Source organism: Carassius carassius, chromosome 17, assembly GCF_963082965.1.
Source record: "Carassius carassius chromosome 17, fCarCar2.1, whole genome shotgun sequence".
Classification (NCBI taxonomy): Eukaryota; Metazoa; Chordata; class Actinopteri; order Cypriniformes; family Cyprinidae; genus Carassius; species Carassius carassius.
Genome location: NC_081771.1, coordinates 28,254,048 through 28,277,850, shown reverse-complemented (window position 1 = coordinate 28,277,850; position 23,803 = coordinate 28,254,048). Strand labels below are relative to the sequence as shown.

General features: G+C 35.4%; 2 protein-coding genes across 4 annotated transcripts; one reads left to right on the top strand and one right to left on the bottom strand.

Moving 5' to 3' along the window:
* Positions 1-8,118: 8,118 nt before the first annotated feature.
* On the bottom strand, positions 8,119-9,492 carry cep20 (centrosomal protein 20). Of its 2 annotated transcripts, none has more exons than XM_059571597.1 (4): positions 9,367-9,492; positions 8,943-9,140; positions 8,737-8,821; positions 8,119-8,266 (listed from the first exon to the last, which is right to left on the bottom strand). In XM_059571597.1, exons 1-4 carry the CDS (start codon positions 9,392-9,394, stop codon positions 8,137-8,139), a joined length of 441 nt encoding a protein of 146 aa, XP_059427580.1. In that variant the 5' UTR covers positions 9,395-9,492; the 3' UTR covers positions 8,119-8,136. The 2 variants fall into 2 exon arrangements, with proteins under 2 accessions (XP_059427580.1, XP_059427581.1); XM_059571598.1 differs by lacking the exon at positions 9,367-9,492 and adding an exon at positions 9,237-9,338.
* ube2g2 (ubiquitin-conjugating enzyme E2G 2 (UBC7 homolog, yeast)) lies at positions 9,093-23,339 on the top strand. 2 transcript variants are annotated; one of them, XM_059571596.1, is made up of 6 exons: positions 9,093-9,175; positions 13,480-13,515; positions 13,669-13,714; positions 15,633-15,751; positions 20,345-20,485; positions 22,443-23,339. In XM_059571596.1, coding segments are annotated over exons 3-6 (375 nt in total). In that variant the 5' UTR covers positions 9,093-9,175; positions 13,480-13,515; positions 13,669-13,712; the 3' UTR covers positions 22,556-23,339. The 2 variants fall into 2 exon arrangements, with proteins under 2 accessions (XP_059427579.1, XP_059427578.1); XM_059571595.1 differs by lacking the exon at positions 9,093-9,175 and adding an exon at positions 12,960-13,109.
* The last annotated feature ends 464 nt before the right edge of the window (positions 23,340-23,803 follow it).

Here is a 23,803-nt window from a genome sequence, read left to right as displayed (position 1 = left end):
TTAACCCAAGCTAAAGAATAATAATGCGCATTTGATCAGATATGAGATGCATTAATTGAATGCTTGGCGAAAGAGATGAGTCTTTAACCTAGATATAAACAGAGTGTTTTGTGACCTTAGAGAGGGTGATGGATTGTAGAGTGGTAGAAGACTAGTTAGGTACCCAGCTAAACCATTAAGGGCCTTGTAGGTAAATAATAATATTTTGTAACTGATATGGAACTTAATAGGTAGCCAGTGCAGAGACAAAAAAAAAAAATTGGGGTAGTTTATATGATAATAAGCTGCTGCCTTTTGAACTACCTGTAACTTGTTTATTGAAGAAGCAGGACAACCACCTAGATGTGCATTACAATAATCCAGTCTAGAGGTCATGAATGCATGAACTAGCTTTTCTGCATCAGAAACAGATAACATGTTTCATAGCTTGGCAATGTTTAGAAGATGGAAAAATGCTATTTTTGTAACATGGCAAATATGATTTACAAAAGACAAGTTGCTGTCTATTATAACACCCAGATTTGTGACTGTGGAGGAAGTGACAGTACATCTGTCTAGTTGCAAACTGTAATCTACGAGATTCTGTGAACTGTTTTTTGGTCCAATAAGTAATATCTCTGTCTTATCCAAATGTAATAGGAGGAAATTATTGGTCATCCAATCTTATACATTTTAAACACACTCTGTCAGCTTAGATAATTTAGAAGTTTCATCTGGTCTCATTGAGGTATATAGTTGAGTATCATCACCAGAACAGTGGAAACTAATCCCGTATTTTCTAATAATATTACCAAGGGGCAACATGTACAATATATTGAAAATAGCAGAGGACCTAGGACAGGTCCTTATGGTACTCCATATTTTACTGGTGATAAATGAGATGACTCCCCATTTAAATAAATAATGTTTAAGCAATCGGTAAGGTAGGATCTTAACCATCTTAGAGCCTGCCCTTGAATACCTGTTTAGTTTAGTAATCGATCTATGAATATGTCATGATCTATGGTGTTGAATGCGGTACTAAGATCAAGTAAGACTAGAAATGAGATGCAGTCTTGGGCTGACGCAAGAAGCAGGTCATTTGTAATTCTAACAATAATTTTAATGTAGTTAAAATAACAGTTTTATTGAGGGCGGGGGGGGGGGGGGGCTCACAGGTAATTTGTTCCATTTTTTTTTTCAGATACATAAACAGTACAATCAGAAGACAGGACAAAATACAACTACACAAACAAAAACAAACAAACAAACAACTCCTTCAATTAAATTCAGTTTAGCAGATAACCACATCAAAGAAAGGCAAGGGGGTTCAAGGCAAGTTATTGCACAATATGCCATCATAGACAAGGTGAAATAATATTGTAATAATAACAATTATATGATAATAATAATAATAATAATATTAGATAACAACCAAGGCCTTTTTTACCTCACAAGGGCATTACTTAATGAAAATTATCAAAATAACAGAGCGTATAGATCTACAACAGAAGACTGACACAGAAGTTAAAGAAGATAGCAATTACAAGAAAAGAAAATTATATTTCAAATAGTATTGCCATTAGTAGAAGTTTTTTCACCGAGAGTCATATTTCAAACATGCTCTTCATATTGTTGAAAAAAAGGGTTATTATGTACAAAGTTTTTGTTTTAGGAAATGATATGATTACTGAGAAATTCGACTTAACATTATTTAAATTATATTCATACAATATTTTGAAACTATTCTTATTTACATTATCATAGTTTTAAATATGCAGCCATTCATGTTTTTATGATTAATTTTCATACTGTTTTTTTGTAGCAGAACACAAACATTTGTTGCAGAATCTGGAAAATGGAAAAATGTCAGATTTAAAGGGATAGTTCAACCAAAAATGAAAATTCTGTCATTATTTTTGCATGCCCATGTCATTCCAAAACTGTAAAGTTATTTCTTGTGTGAAACACAGAAGAAGATGTTTCGCAGTATGTTCGCACTGCTTTCTTCCATACAGTGAAAGTGAATGGGACTAGGAATATCAAGGAATTCACAAGGAATCCTTGACATACAGAACAGAGGAAAGAAACAGAAACATCCCAAGTGAGAAAAGGGAGATCCCCTAGACTACATGCCATACACTACAACATCTGGACAAGGCGAATCCCCTGAGATCCATTTTGGGACCCTTATCGTTACGCACATCACATTCCGTCCCCTCCATTCCCACAACGGGCTCCTGCTATCTAATGGAACTTCCTATATAAGGGCAACCTCAGACTGCATCCCATAAATCAAGCCTGTGATGTTTCCAGAGAACAAGACCATGGCTGGTATGTTCTGAGGCCTTGCTGCGGTCCGAAAGAAAGATGGGGGAGAAAACAAAGCCTGCAGAAGCGACTCTGTCACTGTTCATCATCATGCTCTCTTGGATGTGGGAAGGAAAGGAGGTAGAGAGAGTGTCTTGGAGACGGATGGAGGATGGGGGTGTATAGTGAGAGTGAAAGTGAGAAGTTGCGAGAGAGAGAGAGGCAGAGATGCACGGCTCTACCAGGTCTCTGTTGTGCCATATAAGGAAAATGGGGTCTGCCTGGAATCTCGGCTGTAATCTGTGTTTAGAAGGGAACACCAAAAGACTTGGACAGAGTGACTAAATAAGGTGCAACAGCAGTGTCATTGTTAAGACAAATAGGCATTCATTGGGATATCTTTCGACTGTTTACTCACCAACAATAAACTTTGGAATAGCTGCAGACTTTCATTCTGGCAAAGACTAACACCAATTAAGGAATGTGAAGTATTGCACCTGCACATGCTGTATGGTGCTGTAGAAATAGGAACATAAATGTTTGTTTAATAGTTTGATAGTTTAATAGTATAGAGAAGTTTGTATAGTCAGAGACACTAATACTGAACACAGTTGACAGGCTATATCAAGTCTTGTCTGAACTTGTGATCATAATAAAAAAGACGAGGTTATATTTTTTTTACTAAAATGTCTCGCAAATATGCAGTCCACCTTTTAATCATCATGCACTCTAAAAGTGTTTATAATATTACATACAAACAGTAAAAGCCTGTTAATTGGTAACTGTAAATTATCTTATGCATTGTAAAAAAAAAAATACAAATACAACTCAAGTCACCTTTATTTATATAGCGCTTTCAACCATACATATTGTAACAAAGAAACTGAACAGCATAAAATAGGAAAACATTGTGTCAATAATGCAAAAAGGCAGTTCATTATTGAATTCAATTATTTCATCATCCAGCTCACTTCAATTTAAATAGTATCTGTGCAATTACGTCAACGATATCACTGGAAATTAAGTGTCCCCAACTAAGCAAGCCAGAGACAACAGCAGCAAGGAACCAAAACTCCAGTGACAGAATGGAGAAAAAACCTTGGGAGAAACCAGGCTCAGTCGGGGGACCAGTTCTCCTCTGGCCAGATGAAACCAATAGTTCAATTCAGATTTCAGTGCAGAATCATCTGTTTCCTGTGGTCTTATCCCGGTGGTCATCTAGGAGACAAGGTCTTGACTGTGGCTCTGTCTCTGGGGCTCATCTAGTTGTCCTGGACTTCGGTGGCATTCAGGTCTGTAGGAGTCCTCTCTAGGTGCTGATCATCTGCAGTGACTATCTGATCTGGATACATAGTGGATTTGGTGGCTACGGTGACTTTGGAATAAGAGAGAAACAGACTAATATTAGCATAGATGCAATTCTTCTAACGATGTAGCAAGTACATCGGGTGTTATGGGAAGTGTTCCCGGTTCCGGTTTTCCTAATTAATGCAGCCAAAAAATCCTTTAATGGATTTGAATATTAAAAATGTGTTAGTGTGTAATGTGTAAGCCAGGTTAAAGAGGTGGGTCTTTAATCTAGATTTAAACTGACAGAGTGTGTCTGCCTCCCGAACAATGTTAGGAAGGTTATTCCAGAGTTTGGGTGCTAAATAGGAAAGGGATCTGCCGCCCGCAGTTGATTTTCATATTCTAGGTATTATCAAATTGCCAGAGTTTTGAGAATGCAGCGGACGTGGAGGACTATAGTTCAATAAGAGCTTGTTCAAATACTGAGGTGCTAAACCATTCAGAGCTTTATAAGTAATAAACAAAATTTTTCAGCCAGGTTTCAGGGTTTCAGGCCCCACCACAGCACAGAAACTGCACTTGTTAAAATTACAAATGACTTGCTTCTTGCGTCAGATCAAGGCTGCATCTCATTGCTAGTTTTACATGATCTTAGTGCTGCGTTTGACATCATAGATCATGACATACTTGTAGATCGATTACAAAACTATATCCTTACCAGATCAAGAAAATATTATCATATTACCCCAATTTTACAGCCATAAAGTCTTAGACAGCGTTCTATGTTATTACATGCAGAGTTTTTAGGTCCTATAACTAACACCTCTGTTTGTTTGTTTTTTTCAGAATTTAGCAGTAAAAAATTACAGTCGTGGCCAAAAGTTTTGAGAATTACATAAATATTGGAATTGGAAAAGTTGCTGCTTAAGTTTTTATAATAGCAATTTGCATATACTCCAGAATGTTATGAAGAGTGATCAGATGAATTGCATAGTCCTTCTTTGCCATGAAAATTAACTTAATCCCAAAAAACTTTCCACTGCATTTCATTGCTGTCATTAAAGGACCTGCTAAGATTATTTCAGTAATCGTCTTGTTAACTCAGGTGAGAATGTTGACGACCACAAGGCTGGAGATCATTATGTAAGGCTGATTGGGTTAGAATCGCAGACTTGACATGTTAAAAGGAGGGTGATGCTTGAAGTCATTGTTCTTCCATTGTTAACCATGGTGACCTGCAAAGAAACGCGTGCAGCCATCATTGCGTAGCATAAAAATGGCTTCACAGGCAAGGATATTGTGGCTACTAAGATTGCACCTAAATCAACAATTTATAGGATTATCAAGAACTTCAAGGAAAGAGGTTCAATTCTTGTAAAGAAGGCTTCATGGCGTCCAAGAAAGTCCAGCAAGCGGCAGGATGGTCTCCTAAAGAGGATTCAGCTGCGGGATCGGAGTGCCACCAGTGCAGAGCTTGCTCAGGAATGGCAGCAGGCAGGTGTGAGCGCATCTGCACGCACAGTGAGGCGAAGACTTTTGGAAGATGGCCTGGTGTCAAGAAGGGCAGCAAAGAAGCCACTTCTCTCCAAAAAAAAACATCAGGGACAGATTGATCTTCTGCAGAAAGTATAGTGAATGGACTGCTGAGGACTGGGGCAAAGTCATATTCTCCGATGAAGCCCCTTTCCGATTGTTTGGGGCATCTGGAAAAAGGCTTGTCCGGAGAAGAAAAGGTGAGCGCCACCATCAGTCCTGTGTCATGCCAACAGTAAAGCATCCTGACACCATTCATGTGTGGGGTTGCTTCTCATCCAAGGGAGTGGGCTCACTCACAATTCTGCCCAAAAACACAGCCATGAATAAAGAATGGTACCAAAAAACCCTCCAACAGCAACTTCTTCCAACAATCCAACAACAGTTTGGTGAAGAACAATGCATTTTCCAGCACGATGGAGCACCGTGCCATAAGGCAAAAGTGATAACTAAGTGGCTGGGGACCGGAATGTTGAAATTTTGGGTCCATGGCCTGGAAACTCCCCAGATCTTAATCCCATTGAGAACTTGTTGTCAATCCTCAAGAGGCGGGTGGACAAACAAAATCCCACTAATTCTGACAAACTCCAAGAAGTGATTATGAAAGAATGGGTTGCTATAAGTCAGGATTTGGCCCAGAAGTTGATTGAGAGCATGCCCAGTCGAATTGCAGAGGTCCTGAAAAAGAAGGGCCAACACTGCAAATACTGACTCTTTGCATAAATGTCATGTAATTGTCGATAAAAGCCTTTGAAACGTATGAAGTGCTTGTAATTATATTTCAGTACATCACAGAAACAACTGAAACAAAGATCTAAAAGCAGTTTAGCAGCAAACTTTTTGAAAACTAATATTTATGTAATTCTCAAAACTTTTGGCCAAGACTGTACTTCTCATCCAGGTTTTTATATCAACTTTGCATTCTGTTAAATTTTCAAATTGGTATGTTTCTCCGGGCCTCGAAGAAATATATAATTGAGTATCATCAGCATAACAGTAAAAGCTGACACCACGCTTGCTGATGATATCTCCCAAGGGTAACATGTAAAGTGTGAAAAGTAATGGCACTAGTACTGAGCCTTGAGGTACTCCATACTGCACTTGTGATCGATATGATACCTCTTCATTCACTGCAACGAATTGATGGCGGTCAGATAAGTATGATTTGAACCATGCTAATGCACTTCCATTAATGCCAGCAAAATTTTCTAGTTCTATTCAAGAGAATGTTGTGGTCAATAGTGTCGAATGCAGCACTAAGATCCAATACAAGATACAAAAAAATAGAATTTCAGTCTTTCTACCTCATAATTTCTGTGTAATAATTTGTGAAATTATGAAAACTGTTTTAAAGTAAATCCTACACCAATTTCTGTCAGTTTATACAGCGAATAACTGTAAATGGCTCAACATATAATTTTACACAATTCTGTCAAATTTTTGGTTTTTGCAAGTGAAAACTATTCACAGAAGTTCCTGCATGACATCACATATGATTCTATTTTAAATAAATAACTTTTTAAAGGACATATAATTTATAGTGTGCATTGCAGTGCAACTTTTTACACCATTGACTTTCTATAGACAGAAAAATTCAGTGACAATAGTCTGGTAAACAGCACTTTTTAGCTCTGGGTAAACAGTTCTTTATTTTCAGCAACTGATAAACAATCAAATGTAGGAAAGGAATTATAATACTCCTATTTGGACCAGTTTGGCTTCAGTAGGAATACTTCGTTGTAGTCTTAGTGGAAGAGCAGTATCACAGGAATTAGTCCTGACAGTGTGTCTGAAGGAGAACGGAAGGAGGGAATGGGAAATATGTGCTAGATTAATGCGGAGTGAAGCACAGGCTGTTCAGGGTAGATAGTCTCCTGAGACTCATCCAAAAACGAATTTCTACTGAAGCCGTTAAGAGTAACTGGAGCATTACGATTTGCCTACATTAGTACGAGAACATCACCTTACTAGACAAAATCTCACTACAAGGTACGTATGAATCCACTTACAGGGTCACAGGCACAAGACATGGACATTCAAAAACAGGCAATTACATGTATACGGAGTTAAATCATTACTATAGAAAAACTAAATGTTTGTTATCTATAATTTATCTATGTGCACATTCAATTCTCATAAAAATCCTGAGTACATGCATAAGTACACACTACTTTAGAGGGTCATATGTGTTTGGATATATTTGTCCTCGGTGGAACGTGGTTCCAGCTTAGCAGCAGGAGAGCAAGCAAATATTTACCTGCTCATATTTATTCAAACTGTTGCACATTATCTATCTGTTGATGATAACCTTTTTTGTTTTTTGTTTTACCAGAAAGACTTATTTTAGAAGCTAGCCAACAATCCAGGCTTTTTTTGTGTGGAAATTTTGCAATTTAAAATGAACAATCGAAGCATTTATCTTAAGATTAGCGGATCATTTTCAATTTAGATTGCACAAATTAATTTACATGCTTAATTTTTTTTTACAATAAAAAATTAGGTGTACAAAAATGAAAAAAATAATGCTGCTGCTTTTTTACCAGTAAAAGTAAATTTAATATTGCATATAACAGCTTTTAAAAGAAGATGATACAAACATCAGATTCAAAATCAGTTAACTGGATGTCAAATAAAAAAATTTATATGATGAATACGAATATATTGTAAAATGCTGCATTGTTTTCAAAGCTGAGAAGCTATAAACTGAACAATCACAATGGTTTTATTCATAAAACTAGTACTGTAAGTACAAAAAAACAACATTAAAAGGTTAAAAAATATATAATACATTCAACATCTACAACAGAATATTTTGTCCTCTTTAAAGGCAAATTGTTTTACTTGTGATCATATGACTTCCTCTTGTGTGTTGGTTCCCGATGACTGCAAAGCTGGAAACAACATACAGCTGAATGGGATGCAATGTTTCTCAGGCTTATGAAACTAAAAATTACATTTGTTAATCTTTACATTATATCAATATAAGGAAACAAAGTCAAACTTGAGCCCTCTCTTACCTCAGTTTTATGACTCTGCATTACGATGGCCATGAGGTTCTTGTGAAGGCACTGTTGCTGAGCCTCTTAGGAAGAGTTTTCCTTTGTGCTCTTCCTTACTGCTAAGGAAATGATGGAGCAATCCATACAACAATGGCCTAAAACATAAAGGAATGGTTAACCAAAAATAAAGCGTGAAAGCCACTGGTCAAAAGAGCTTCTTGGACATTCTCATATCTCTTTTTATGTTTGACATTTAAAAAAAAATGGTCAAAGCTGAGTAAACGATGACAGTTTTTTTTTTGTTGTTGTTGAACTGTTCCTTTAATATACAATGAACAGAGGTTTACAACAGACAATTCAATGAACCGAAATGCTGTCTTGTCTTAAGACAACTTTCATGAACTTTTTTGATCAACTTCAAATGTTGACAACTAGTTAGAATATTTGATATAGTATTCATAAGTGTTAGTTCAGCGTAAACAGGCCCCAGACTCCCTCACAGTGACCCTGGACCATATTTATTGTTGTGCCTTGTACATACATGTTCAGTGTCATCTATTATAAACTTTGTAAACACTGTTTTAGAAGGTGCTCTATAAAAGTTTTACTTACAAATCATACTTACACTGCTTTGACACTTGAATCTTCTGTGACATTGAGCTCATTGGCCACGAACTCCCGATCTAGGGGAACTTCAGGCTGACCTGATTCTAAGATAAATTGTTTAAAAAAAAGATTTACCTTCCCAAGTTTGTTTTTAGAATGTGTTTGACTTGTGAGGTGTAACAGAGTGCTAGGACAGAGTGACCGTGCGTATGGTCACGCGCTCACCCGCGGTCAGCACCGAGGCGGTGTATTGATACTTATTGAACTGCAGGTATTCTCGGATCAGTTCATTGATCAGCAGGTTCTCGTGGGACAACGGCGGCCGCGGCGTGCTCTCATCGTCCAGCGCGCTGAACACCTCCGCCCGGATCCTCGCCTTCAGCTGCCCCAGGACCCCACGGGCCTCCAGCGTCTCTCGCAAAGCTACAGATCACGCATTTGAAAGCCAGAGAGAGAAAGTGAGTTGGGCTAACTTGCACAGCTATAGAATCCACAGCTGTGGAGAGATTTGAGGGTTACGTTTAAGCATCTAACAACATTAATAACAAACCTTATGCCTGAAGATATGTTATTAAACAAACACGCAAAAAAATCATAACGTTGGAACAACGATATGATGCATTATGACAGTTTAGGAGTATTAGCTCACCGCTTTTCAACTCTGTGACGGTTGCCATTGAAACAGAATCGCACTTCTCAGACGCTTCCGCTAGAGGTCACTGTGGCTCTTTCTGCGTAAATCTTAGCCATTCCACTCCAAGTGGAAGTGCACGTTAGTTTATATATTTTTTATTCAGCATTAAAAAATAATGTTGAAATAAAAAAACACTGTATTAAACACTTTTAAACAGCATACATAAATAGATAAAAGGGGAATAGAAATACATATTTTAAAATGAAATACAAAATTATTAAATTATTACAAATTATACATATTCAATACAGTTAACATATTTATTAATTATATATTGTGCAAATAATTTAGAGCATATTAGGACATTCCTTTTCAGCTGCATTAAAAGAATGAACTAAAATAATAATAATAGATTATTTAAAGCGAAATAAACTGAACAGTAATTAATAATAATAATTATAATAATAAATAATTAATAATGTTGAATTAAAAAAACACATTAAACTCCTTTAAATAATAAACAGGCATTATACCTGTTAAACACAAACACAATAATTTCAAGCAGCATAGCCTACATAAAGAGAGAAAAGTTAAATAAATCAATATATACATATTTTAAAATTAATAAGAATTCATTAATAAATACAGGTAGTACAAATGTTCAATATTAAATACATCTCTTATTAATATTAAATAAATATATTTAATCAACATACACAAAAACAAATTCAAACAGCATTCATAATGAGAGAAAGGGGAAGCAGAAGTAAATGAATAAATACATATTTTACTAAGTTATTACACATTTTATATATATATATATATATATATATATACACACTCACCTAAAGGATTATTAGGAACACCTGTTCAATTTCTCATTAATGCAATTATCTAATCAACCAATCACATGGCAGTTGCTTCAATGCATTTAGGGGTGCGATCCTGGTCAAGACAATCTCGAAAAAATGGCAGGACAGGTGGGATGTGGATAAAAGTGGAAGGAAATATTACAGATTGCAAAAATCTATTAAGGCACAAAGGGGTGAATAGAAATAACAGAAGAGAGGAGAGTGTTTTAACCAGGCTAAGGTTTGATCACACAGGATTAAATTAAACATTGTTTTTAATGGGTAAAAGCCAATCTGATGAATGTATAGAATGTAGGTCCAAGGAAGATGTTGAACACGTATTATTGCATTGTAAGAAATATAGGGATAAGAGGATGAGACTAAATCAAAAGATAAGTCAGGTAGGAAGAAAGTGGAATATTGAAGGTTTGTTAGGCACAACAGGAGATGGGGTAAAGGATGCACAGAAAGCAGTTGTACAATATTTGAAAAATATAGGAATATATAATAGTATTTAGGTAGTATATTCATTTTTTTTTTTTTTTTGATTGATGATGTAGACATGATAATATTTTCTTATGTTACATACTCCTATACAGTAGGTGGCGGTATGCACCTTTATAGTCATGGTTGCAATCTGCCATAAAACGAAAAGAAGAAGAAGAAGAACAAGACAATCTCCTGAACTCCAAACTGAATGTCAGAATGGGAAAGAAAGGAGATTTAAGCAATTTTGAGCGTGGCATGGTTGTTGGTGCCAGACGGGCCGGTCTGAGTATTTCACAATCTGCTCAGTTATTGGGATTTTCACACACAACCATTTCTAAGGTTTAAAAAGAATGGTGTGAAAAGGGAAAAACATCCAGTATGCAGCAGTCCTGTGTTGGCGAAAATGCCTTGTTGATGCTAGAGGTCAGAGGAGAATGGGCCGACTGATTCAAGCTGATAGAAGAGCAACTTTGACTGAAATAACCACTCGTTACAACCAAGGCAAAGCATTTGTGAAGCCACAACACGCACAACCTTGAGGCGGATGGGCTACAACAGCAGAAGACCCCACCGGGTACCACTCATCTCCACTACAAATAGGAAAAAGAGGCTACAATTTGCAAGAGCTCACCAAAATTGGACAGTTGAAGACTGGAAAAATGTTGCCTGGTCTGATGAGTCTCGATTCCTGTTGAGACATTCAGTTGGTAGAGTCAGAATTTGGCGTAAACAGAATGAGAACATGGATCCATCATGCCTTGTTACCACTGTGCAGGCTGGTGGTGGTGGTGTAATGGTGTGGGGGATGTTTTCTTTACAACGGCCTACCTGAGCATTGTTTCTGACCATGTCCATCCCTTTATGACCACCATGTACCCATCCTCTGATGGCTACTTCCAGCAGGATAATGCACCATGTCACAAAGCTTGAATCATTTCAAATTGGTTTCTTGAACATGATAATGAGTTCACTGTACTAAAATGGCCCCCACAGTCACCAGTGCCCGGTTGCATGAAACTCCTTAAGTGAGGGTTTCCCTAAGGGAGAAAAAATCCCTGAGGTAAGGGGTTTCATTAAGAGCATTGCAAGAAACCTCTTAACTGTCACCCTTACCTAAGTGTTTATACTAAGCGTTTCACAGTAGTTTCTGACAACATACGGCAAAGATCGCCGTGGTTGCTATAGTTACTACCACTAACAGTAAACGGAACATAACAAACCACAAAGCCAAACCCTTGCTAAAATCACACTTGTATTAATATATTTTTGCTATGGAGAGTACAAACATAACAAAAAACAAAAAAAAACGTAAACCAAACTGAACAGAGGACAAAAATGTAATTATTGTTTTCGTAAGTGGTTATAATAATAATAATAATACATTTCAGCCTTTCATCAACCATTCATCATCTCCAAGGGATTATTACGATCATTAAAAACACGCCTTGGTATTTCATCCTCTTCAATTAACACTAAATCAGCCATCCTATTTTGAGTTTAAGTTGACTTAAGGGAGCTGTTTTGGTCCCTTAAATTTATTAAGGTGAAATGGTCACTAAGGACTTTGTAGCAACGCTTAAGGGAACACTTAGATAATTAAGGGGAAAAATTTAATAACAGCCTTAAGTTCCTTAAGGAAACCCTTAGGGTTTTTTCTTGCAACCCAAGTTTCACTAAGGGTACCCTTAACCTTATATCTAAGGGATTTCTTAGCTTAAGGAGTTTCATGCAACCGGGCACAGATCTCAACCCGATAGAGCATCTTTGGGATGTGGTGGAACGGGAGCTTTGTGTCCTGGATGTGCATCCCACAAATTTCCATCAACTGCAAGATGCTATTCTATCAATATGGGCCAACATTTCTAAAGAACGCTTTCAGCACCTTGTTGAATCAATGCCAAATAGAATTAAGGCAGCTCTGAAGGCGAAAGGGGGTCAAACATAGTATTAGTATGGTGTTCCTAATAATCCTTTAGGCCAGTGTGTAAAAAAAAAAAATATATATATATATATATATATATATATATATATATATATATACGATTTTATTTATTTATGTTTTTAATTATTTATTTTACTTTTATTTATTCGATATATATTGCATAAGTATTTTAGAGAGTTTAAGGGCGTTCCCTTTTCAGCTGCTTTAAGTGCTGAAATATCAGTTTGAGTGAAAAGGTACAAACGGAAAAAAAAACAAAAAAAAAACAAAGGACCACGTGACATCATGCGGATTGCGGAAGTAAACGTCGAGTGGAAAATCTAATCTCCTGCGATCGAAATTCTTTGCTCGCCTTTGTCCCGGAAGAACAAGATCGTGTCAGTTGTCGTCACCCTTCGTGCGAAAACAACAACTTTCTAGACCAGGCTTTAAAATGGCTGGAACAGCTTTAAAAAGACTCATGGCTGAATACAAACGTAAGTCATGTCATTGATTAACTTACACTAATGCAGTGCAGTGCTGGCGAAGGGTGAATAACGTTACGTCACACTGTTTTGGTAACGTTAGCTACAGTTTGGCAACTGTAGATACTTCCAGAACTTCGTCAACATATGCTGACAACATGCATCATTGAAATGATTTCAGTCAATATATTAGCAGTAACCTCCTTAAGTATCCTGAAACACACTGAAACTGAGCGTGTGACTCCTAATTCGCGTTCAAACTTCATTTCTCTAACGTTACTCGCGTACTGCAAGTGTGCGATGTTTGTCTTTACGTTACATAAATATATTTCCTGTTGAATTCTATGGATAAAGTTAGCTCAACGCATTTCTTTCTTTCCAGAACTAACCCTCAACCCTCCAGAAGGGATTGTAGCAGGTAAGAATTAGGGCATTTACTGAACTGCTCCATTGACCTGCTTTTACAGTAGATTCTTAAAAAAAACTTAAATCATTTTATTTGTATAATAGATAAACAGATTCATTTTTATAATAAGATAATAAATTAATGAGACTAATTTCTTCCCTACAGGTCCTGTAAATGAAGAAAATTTCTTTGAGTGGGAGGCTCTGATAATGTAAGTATTATCCATAGACTGTAAAGATGAATTTGTTTAGTGTTTTTTTTTCTCTTCTTTGATTGATTCCACCACAAGATTTAATTAATGAATAAATGAGGTAAAAAAAAAATTATCTCACAACTGACTTTTTCCTCAAAATTGCAAGTTTATGTCTCACAATTCTGACTTTTTTTTAGGTAATTGTGATCTTTTCTGTCTTTTGAATTTTGAATAAAATTTTCAGTTCTGAGGTTGTGTCTCACGATTCTGACTCTTTCTCAAAATTCTGAGTTTGTACCTCGCTGTTCTGTTCTGTTTTTTTTTTAATCCACTAAGGAATAAAAAAAAATCTGCCATGTCTGGTGAGATCCATCAGAGAGAGTAACAATAAAACTTTATTATTATTATTATTCAGTTTAGTTTATCTTTAAAGATTGGACACAGATAATAACATGTCAAAAAAATAAAAAAGAATATACTAAAATGTACACAGATAATAACATGTTGAAGAAATCAATATATATACTAAAAATAAAAATTACCTTATAAAATGGATTTGAACTATTTCTGAGTAAAATATGAGTAGTCCCAAATGCTAACGTGATGCTGTGGGGTTGCTAGGGTGTTCTGTCCCATATGTAAAGAGCCCAGTCGAGGTTTCTGTGATATTTAGTGAGATTTTTTTTATTTTGTTGTCTGACGGGGGGAAATGTCCCGTTATTTAGGCAAGTAATAGCACTTAAGTAGTTTCAGAGTTTCTTGCATTTTCTCTTTATATTTTTAATCTGCAAATTCAATTGTGAGATGACTCCATAATGAACAGTTATAACTAATATAAGTCACAAATGTATCTGTAAAGACACAAAACCTGTATATTATGCTGTCCTATACAGTACATATGAATACAACACCCTTTAACGTTTAAAAAGGGACTTCTTTTTTACAGGGGCATTTTTGATGTCACTTTTACAGTTCTGGAATCAGTTTTTGCCCGGGGCTTCTTTTCATTCACAGCATGCACAGCTGTTCATTTACTAGCATTTAAAGGGACATTAAGTGATGATAACTGATTTTAATTTTGGATAAGACTGTCCTCCGGTAAACCAAACTGGTGGTTTGATCAGTGGTTTTGAGCGATAAGTTTTTAAGTGAAACCAAGTGCCAAGCAAAATAAGGAACAGTGTCCCTAGCAACCCCCTGGCAGCTGTTCCACAGATACGGAAGTGTGCACGTTTGATGCGCTGCTCATCGTGATTACCGATCAATATCTGCCCATAGAAACAGTGTTTGATTGACAGCTGGATATGGTAAGTAAACAGAAAGAGATTTGCATGTTAAATGGGCCTTTGAGAATGATTCCATGAAGTTCTGCCACCGCTGTCAGTGCTGGATGAATTTCTGTGATTTATGACATTGTGTGATTTTATGACTAAGATGAGGGGGGTTTTTGAGTTTTAGTTGATACGCTGAAGGCGGTTAATGGTTTAACTTGCCTCATATATCAGAGCAAAAGATGAAGTTCAACTGAAGTTTGTGTATAATAAAGGTATTTACTTTGAGAAGTTATTTACATGTCTGAGAAACTTCCTCTGCAACCCCCATGTGGGTTCATCTAATTCCTGATGCTAAAGATTTTTATTATATTCTGATAAAATGATTGGAGTGAATCATGATGTATGTCTTTAATGTGTGTTACAAATGTTGTAATAAAACTCTACTAAATGCTTAGGATTTGTGGGTAATACATCAATAGCTTATGCAGATATCTACTTATAGCCCTTTCTTAGGGCGATTGTGGTTCTCTTCTGAAATGCTTCATTCTTTGCTTCTGTTTTTGCACTTTGTTGCAGCACAGAGATTCATTACAATGCATAAAATGATTTAATATGTTGAATGCTAATGTTTTTTGGTATTTTTCCTTGCTTTCTTGTTTAAGGGGACCAGAGGACACATGTTTTGAGGGCGGTGTGTTCCCTGCCATCCTCAGTTTCCCTTCAGACTACCCTCTCAGCCCTCCCAAGATGAAGTTCACCTGTGACATGTTTCATCCGAACAGTGGGTATAACACGCATTCAGCATATACACAGTATATGTGAGCTTTAGTGACTTTTTTTTTATACAGCACATTTCATACACAATAGTAATTCAAAGTGCTTTACATTAAAAAAAATAATCATAAAATAAAATGGATGCATAAAATGTTTTAAATACAAGCAAAAATATGCGTGAATGATAGATCAGTATGATGTACTTTAATTTGATTTTAAATCCGTTTAATTGAATGTTTCTTGATGCAGTTATTTTATTGAAATATATTCATATTTAGAAATTATTATGTGACATAAAAGTTATTCTATATAAAAGGAAAATGGAATATACTCTAAGTAACTAATTTCAATATAAATCGTTATCATTACTATCTTAAGATTAAACATTTATTTTGTGCAGATTCATTAGATTTTGTATTGTTTTTCTAAATCATCATGCAATGTAAGTCATCTCTTCTCAGCCGTTCCAGATATTTTAGATTAATTATGTTAAACCCGGTTATAAATCTATGAAAATGCTTGTGACTCATGCTGATACTATTTCTCTTGTGTTCCACTGAAATTATGATATAGGTATATATATATATATATATATATATATATATATATATATATATATATATATAAATATATATATATATATATATATATATATATATATATATATAAATATATATATATAAATATATATATATATATATATATATATATATATATATATATATATATATATATATATATATAAATATATATATATATATATATATATATAAATATATAAATATATATATATATATATATAAATATATATATATATATATATATATATATATATATATATATATATATAGGGATATATATATATATATATATAGGGATATATATATATATATATATATATATATATATATATATATATATAGGGATATATATATATATATATATATATATATATATAGGGATATATATATATATATATATATATATATATATATATATATATAGGGATATATATATATATATATATATATATAGGGATATATATATATATATATATATATATATATAGGGATATATAGGGATATATATATACCAGAGAAGTTACACATTCTGATTAGCACGTAACTTAGTTCGAGTTCACATGTGCATTTGGTCTTTTTGTACGTATATAAGTTGTAATATTATATTTATGTTGTATAAATATCTGAATATATGATGCGTTTACCTGTGTTAAATAAGCTGACAGCACTTCAGTTGTTTACAGGTGTTCATTCAGCTCTTCAGCGTCATCACACGCAGGTTGAACAGCAATGCACAGCATTAATAACTAAAATTGGGAACGTCATAAACCTAATTTATAAAGAGAATATTACCGTAAAAATGTTTCAGCGCGTTGTTACAGGAAGAGCCAAGGGCGTGTCCTCGACACATTTGACTATTTGAGTTGTAGCATGGGTGCATTGCAATATTGGAAATAGGCTACTTCTGTTTTAAACCATGAAAGCGAGCCAGTGGATATCATACTAGCAACGTGCCAACTTTGTGCAAGTCAAACTTATGCCGGTGAATGTCTTTCACCATGATAGTGAAAGTAAAAACTGATGGCAATTTCGGCATCTGACGATGCACACATTATCAGCGCGTATTCTCTCAGAGACGATGAGAGACAAATCTCCTAATATGTGGTATATATAACTGTTTTAATTTAATCTATCCACTGTCCATGTAAAAAAAATTGACACTTAAGTAATGTTTTCAAGTAACTTGTTTCTATTATTTAAGCATTATTTTATTTATTTGTAAGGCTGCTTTATGTTTGATTTATGTTGAAGTGTTTAATGCCTTTTAATGGTGAGAATTTATGGGTAATCAGGCTCTCAAATATTATATAAAAATGTTGATTTAGATTTATTGGCCATTGGCCAACATGTTGGCCCAAACATATTTGGTTGATCAGTATCAACCAAAATGTTAATATTCCCATATTCCCATTCCCTATATATTAGTGCTGTCAAACAATTAATCGCATCCAAAATAAAAGTTTTTTTTAATTTTATTTACATAATATATGTATGTGTACTGTGTTTTCTTATTATGTATAAATAATATACACATTCAGTGTATATTTTGAAAATATTTACATATGTGTGTGTATATATATATATATATATATATATATATATATATATATATATATATATATATATATATATATATGTGTGTGTGTGTGTAAATATTATTATTATTATATTTTATATTATATATATAAATATATTTAATATTAGGGATGCACAGATACCACTTTTTTCAGTACTCGCTCAATACCGATACTTTTATTTTTTTGTGTACTTGTGAATACAGAGTACCGATACAGATGTTTTTTACTGCATTTGTAAAATTTTTAAATATTGGGTACAGAAACCAAAAGAGTATGTATAATGTTAGTTGGTTAACTTAATTAGATAGTCAAACCAATACCCTTCTGTTATTTTCACACTTTATTATGCCCATTAAAATGTATTTTACAAGTTTTTGTTACTTTCTTTGTTCATATTTTTGCTCTATGGTTCATTATTTGTAATTTAATAGAATTAGAGCTCCTCCATTGCAGTGTCTTAGAACTGTAATGAAGCACTTTGCTGTAATAATGCAGGGAACCACTCATTATAAATCTGTGATATTTTCACAAATAGAAGTCGCATGTTTTTTTTTCTGAAACGTGCAACGATTTATATTCCAAAACCACTCATATAATGCAGAAACACTCAAGCAAGCAAACACACGCAAGGCGTGCATGTATTTGTACTGGTTCAGAACGAGAGGGACAGTAGTAGCGCATTACACACAGGCTGCTACATAATCATGTATGCCTAAAATTGAAAATAAATGATGTTTATAGTGAATGCTCTCTCTCTCCCTCTCCCTACCTACCGTTAAGTAACTTGTGCATTGTTTTACTTGCTTGTTTTTGACATGTCCGACCCAATACATTCAAGCGATGAAATGTATATTCACTCGACAAGCTTGCGCATCTCCAACCGCTGCGCTCTCAATCAAGACAGCTGTACAGGGGTTGATACTGAATGTTTCACATTATATTCATTGCATAAATATCCTATGTAGACAACCTTAATCTCTAATAGCTCCATTCTGCTGTCTGTTGTTCTGTTGTCGGTGTTTCTTTGTCTGAATATGTATATATATATAAAATCTGAATACTTTTAATACTTGTCATTCAGCAAGGATATATTAAATTGATTAATGTGACAGTGAAGACTTGTACATTTATTACAAAGATTTATTTCAAATAAATGCTGTATAATAAATACATAATAATAATAATAACAATAATAATAAATAATATATAAATAATAATAATAAACTAATAATACATTTCAGCATTCTATGAATCAACAAATGCTAAAAACAGTTTTCAACATTAATAATAACAAATGTTTCCTGGTCACCAAGTTTAATTTTAGAATGATTTGTAAAGGATCATGTGACACTGAAGACTTGATTAACAATGCTAAAAATCCAGCTTTGTGTCACCAGAATAAATTGCATATTAAAATATATGAAAATAGAAAACATACAAATTTTAATATTATATCACAATATTACTGATAATTTTTTATTATTTTTATTTTAGTGGTAGGGCATAAACATGCAATCACATATCTCTCATGTAATATATTGTATAAGCTTTCCTGTGCATATATTGGCTATTTAACAATCACTGTGTAGGCAAAACTATCCACTTTATGATTTGCAGTGTTAGAAGTTCCTCCAGGAGCCAGAACAGAACAGAACTTTTCTAATGCATTTATAGTCCTCCGATATAGACAAGCGTAGACTAAGAATCGTAGTCCTAAAGTGTCTTTATGGCCGGGGCATTTTCTCTGGTCCCATTGATGGATGTTTGGACACAGAGTTCAGGGAAGTATGCCCAGATAAAGGTCTTCCTGCAGGCCACAGATAGCAGCAGCCCAGCCTACAGTCCTCTGATGGTGCCGAGGCTCTGGAGGCGGTTATCAGAATCTGATCACTGTCTTCAGCTGTGGAGAGAATGAGGAGATAACATCAGCCGTGATACCGTGTGGGGGTGGATTCATTCAGCCCTGATCCAGGGTTAATAAACTTGTGTCCCTTACGTTCACTCTTCCAAAGTATTACTTGATTGCTTTGTGTGTCTTTAGAAGGGAAACCAATCACGGGTCAGTGCTCATGGAACTAACACTTTAATTGATTCATTGATTTAGTGGATTAATCAGTATGTTCTTTTGATCCTTTAAGGATCCTAACATCTGTTCTTTATTGCAGATTCAACTGTTTTTAATCTAATTTTGGCCTTTTTAGCTAATTGGTAGAGTAGTTCATTCTGTGGGATGACATGCAGTGAACTGAAGCAGCCACTCCGTTCCCAACCTTAATATAAAAGAGAGTAGTGTACAAAATGCTGATGTAATCAAATTGAAAGTTCATTCAATGTATTCAGTCTACTGGGAATGAAGACTGTAAAGATGTCTAGAGGATAAATGACAAAGAACTATTGCAGAACTTTAGAAACTTTATGGTGTGTTTGGTGTGTTTTCTGCAGTCTACCCAGATGGCCGTGTGTGTATCTCAATCCTGCACGCTCCTGGTGACGACCCCATGGGCTATGAGAGCAGTGCTGAGAGATGGAGTCCTGTGCAGAGCGTGGAGAAGATCCTGCTGTCTGTGGTCAGCATGCTCGCTGGTTAGTCACCATTTACTCTGTCAGTGAATGATCACAAGATTTGCCATCACAGGAATAAATTACATTTTAAAACATTAAAACCAATAACAGGCATTTTAAACTGTGATAATATTACAATTATTGATCACTCTTATCAAATAAATGCATACTTTGTGAGCAAAGGATGCTTCTTTACAAAAAAAATCTTCCCTATACCCAAATTTCTAAGCATAGAAATGTGCATAAATATGGAAAAAAAGATAAATCTTACCCAGCATGGCACAAGTAAAGGCATTCATGACTGATTCCCTTTATCACCATGACATTAACATCATTTACTCATCCTCTTGTTATTCCACATTTGGCCTAAAATCTAGTTTTTCTTTTTAACAAAAATAGTATTGAGTCTGACCACTTTGAGAGTAGGTGCCTTTCCATTACAGATTTTACAAAAAAAATGTACGATATTTATGTCAATAAAAACAAATGGTGAAATTACGACGTTTCCGTTAACCGATATTATGTGACTAAAACGTCATGACGACGATGTTGGTAGGTTTATGCATACCGCAGCCACTGCACTAGCCATTATTTTTAATCAATGAAGACGTAGACCTGTATTTTTAGCAAAGCAGCACGTAGAGCCACTTCTGAAATATGTAAACACAAGCACTAGAGTAGGCCAATGTGAAATGTTTCCTTTGCAGTTTTGCGATACATTCCTTTTTTGAATTGCCTGAAAAACCACCTCATGTGGGCATAGAAGCTTTTTTATAATATATGGAAGTTTTTGCTGCGATTTTTCAATTCGCAATTTCAGTTTGCGCAATTAGAAGGGTAATGGAAACGCGCTTAAGCCGCGTTTCCACCACTGGAACTTTACCCAGGAACTAGGAACTTTGGGCTGGGACTCGGTGTGTTTCCACCGCAGGAACCAGGAACTAAAAGTTTACCTGCTGGCGAGGTAGTACTTTTTTCAAAGCTCCTAAACTTTTGGGGGCGGGACTTGGACGCTAAACATGCTGATTGGTTGAGTTCACGCAGCATTGTGATTTCAACCACCATTTATTCAGATAATTTTCAAAATATTACTGTTATTGTGTCATGAAATGTAATTTTAAAAGTATTTCAGGAGAGAATGTGGTTGTTCAAATCTCAAATCTGCGGTTTATTTATAAAGACAGTGCCTATTGAAAAATGTGTTTCGCCGAATCGGAGGCCGTCAGCTCCACGTGTTCAGCGGGAGATCAGTGCTCATGTATCCGCCGAGAGCAGTCTCACCTCGCCTAGACCTTCTGATATGTTCCGCTGGCTCTGATGTCTCTTTAGTGGTTAAACATAAAATATTTGTTTTAAATCTAAAAAAATCTATTAAAATGAAGAAAAAAATTTATATAATATTTTTTGTCATTGTAATGCTGTATATATACACATTTCCCTGAACTAAGTACATTTCTGCAGCTATTATTATGTTCAAATGAAAACGAAAGGAGGCAGTGGTATTTGATATCCAATTTCGTTTTATGTGAAAATACAGTAAGGAAAATTGCAGTAGCCAAGGCGTGTATTCTGCTGTTTGCAGAATTAACAGATTTGTGTCGTCATGGACATCACACTCCCAAGTTGAATGCGCAAAGTCCGAACTTCCGAGGATGTTAAGTCCAAAATCAGCATACTTTGTCTTGACAAACGCGCGCAGACCTACATCACGGGTCTATTTGCCTGATCTTCCCAGTACTTTAGTCTGTGGTGGAAACACAGAAAGCAACAGATCTGGGGGGAAAATAGTTCCTGGGGGAAAAAGTTCCTGGTACAATTGTTCCGGGTAATTTTGGTGGAAATGCGGCATTAGTGAGACATTTTTGAGAACTAGTGGGGTAGTAAATACTAGATTTTGAATGTTCTATTCCTTTTTTTTTTATTTACGTCCTATCAGTGCTTGTCCTTAAATAATTGTGAATATCATCTACTCCAACAGAGCCCAATGATGAGAGCGGAGCAAACGTGGACGCCTCAAAGATGTGGCGTGAGGACAGAGAGCAGTTCAACCGCCTAGCTAAGCAGATCGTGCGCAGATCTCTGGGCCTCTGACACTCTCAGACTCCAGGACAGTGAGGATTGACGTTTACAAGAATCAAACTCCCCACAGAAGAGAAGAGTGTTGTAGTGTACTACCCCCTACCTCCACCAGTGTGAGCACTTTATTCCCATCCAGGCTTTCATACTCTCTTCCCAGTCCTCCCCTCTCCTGTGATTGGGTGAATGTGTTGGACAAATGGTTTTTGATGAAGGCAAAGCGTTATACATTCACTGGACAGTGTTCTAAAAGAGAGCCAAGCATCATTTACTGAATAAGTACACAAACCAGTTATTCACAGCCATTTTGGCAGCCGGTTTGTCTGTCATGCCTGTTACCGGTCCATAGTTAAGAAATGGAGTGCAGCTTTGGTTTGCTGACAGTATGCTGATGCATACTTTTATGCCTCATTGTAATGACTTGAGACTATCACATCCACTTACAGATTATATTAATGATCTTTTAGAAATAAGGAAAAAGATCATGTCTATGGATGCAAATTTAATGTTCTAATTAAATACATTTAATATGAAAATGTTTTGAAATTTGGTAATGCACAGATAGGTCAGTGGTTTTCTTCAGTTTAACTTTTTACTTTTATGGAAGTTTTTAGATTCAGTAGTAGCAAGCTGGAATCATCCAGCCTTCAGCAGAAAAATGGACCAAAATAATTGTTCGATTTACACCGTCATTACTTTGATTAAAAAATCTTTCAAATCTGTATTTGACTTTTTGCTTTTCATCTGTTCTCAAGGATTGTAAAGCCAATAAAATCAATAAATGTTTGTGATTTATGAACCCCTTGAGTTATTTTTATATGAATGTGCACAAATTACAAATCACCATTGACATTCCTAGTGGACCATTGACACTCCTAATTGACATTGTGGACAGAGTGTAAATTGTCAATTTGAGAGATGGGTGGTGGTAATGTACTTGTAAGTCTGCGATCCACCGTAAAGCAAGAAGAAGATGCCTCACATCCAGGCTGTATTTTGAGGAGGCCCTATCCCTTTAAATGCACTACTGTTCAAAGGCTTGTAATAATTTTTAGGGCCCGAGCACCAATGGTGCGAGGACCCTCTTGAATCTGCTTCGTCTATTCTTCTTCTTCTTCTCCCAAATGAATCGCAATTTTGAGGGCTTAAACATGCTCAAAAAGTCATGAAACTTTGCACCTGGTGAAAATTTTCGTCTGATATAGGATTCAGAAGAGGGTGTGTCAAAATGGCTCGACAGCGCCACCTATACTTAGAAAATCA

Coding starts and splice junctions, on each gene's coding strand:
- cep20 (XM_059571597.1), bottom strand. CDS start 9,394: ATGGCAACCGTCACAGAGTTGAAAAGCG. Junction 9,141..9,366: donor CGTCACAGAGTTGAAAAGCG/GTGAGCTAATAC, acceptor CGTGATCTGTAG/CTTTGCGAGAGACGCTGGAG. Junction 8,267..8,736: donor GATTCAAGTGTCAAAGCAGT/GTAAGTATGATT, acceptor TTTATGTTTTAG/GCCATTGTTGTATGGATTGC.
- ube2g2 (XM_059571595.1), top strand. CDS start 13,067: ATGGCTGGAACAGCTTTAAAAAGACTCATGGCTGAATACAAAC. Junction 15,752..20,344: donor TGACATGTTTCATCCGAACA/GTGGGTATAACA, acceptor TGTTTTCTGCAG/TCTACCCAGATGGCCGTGTG. Junction 20,486..22,442: donor TGTGGTCAGCATGCTCGCTG/GTTAGTCACCAT, acceptor CTACTCCAACAG/AGCCCAATGATGAGAGCGGA.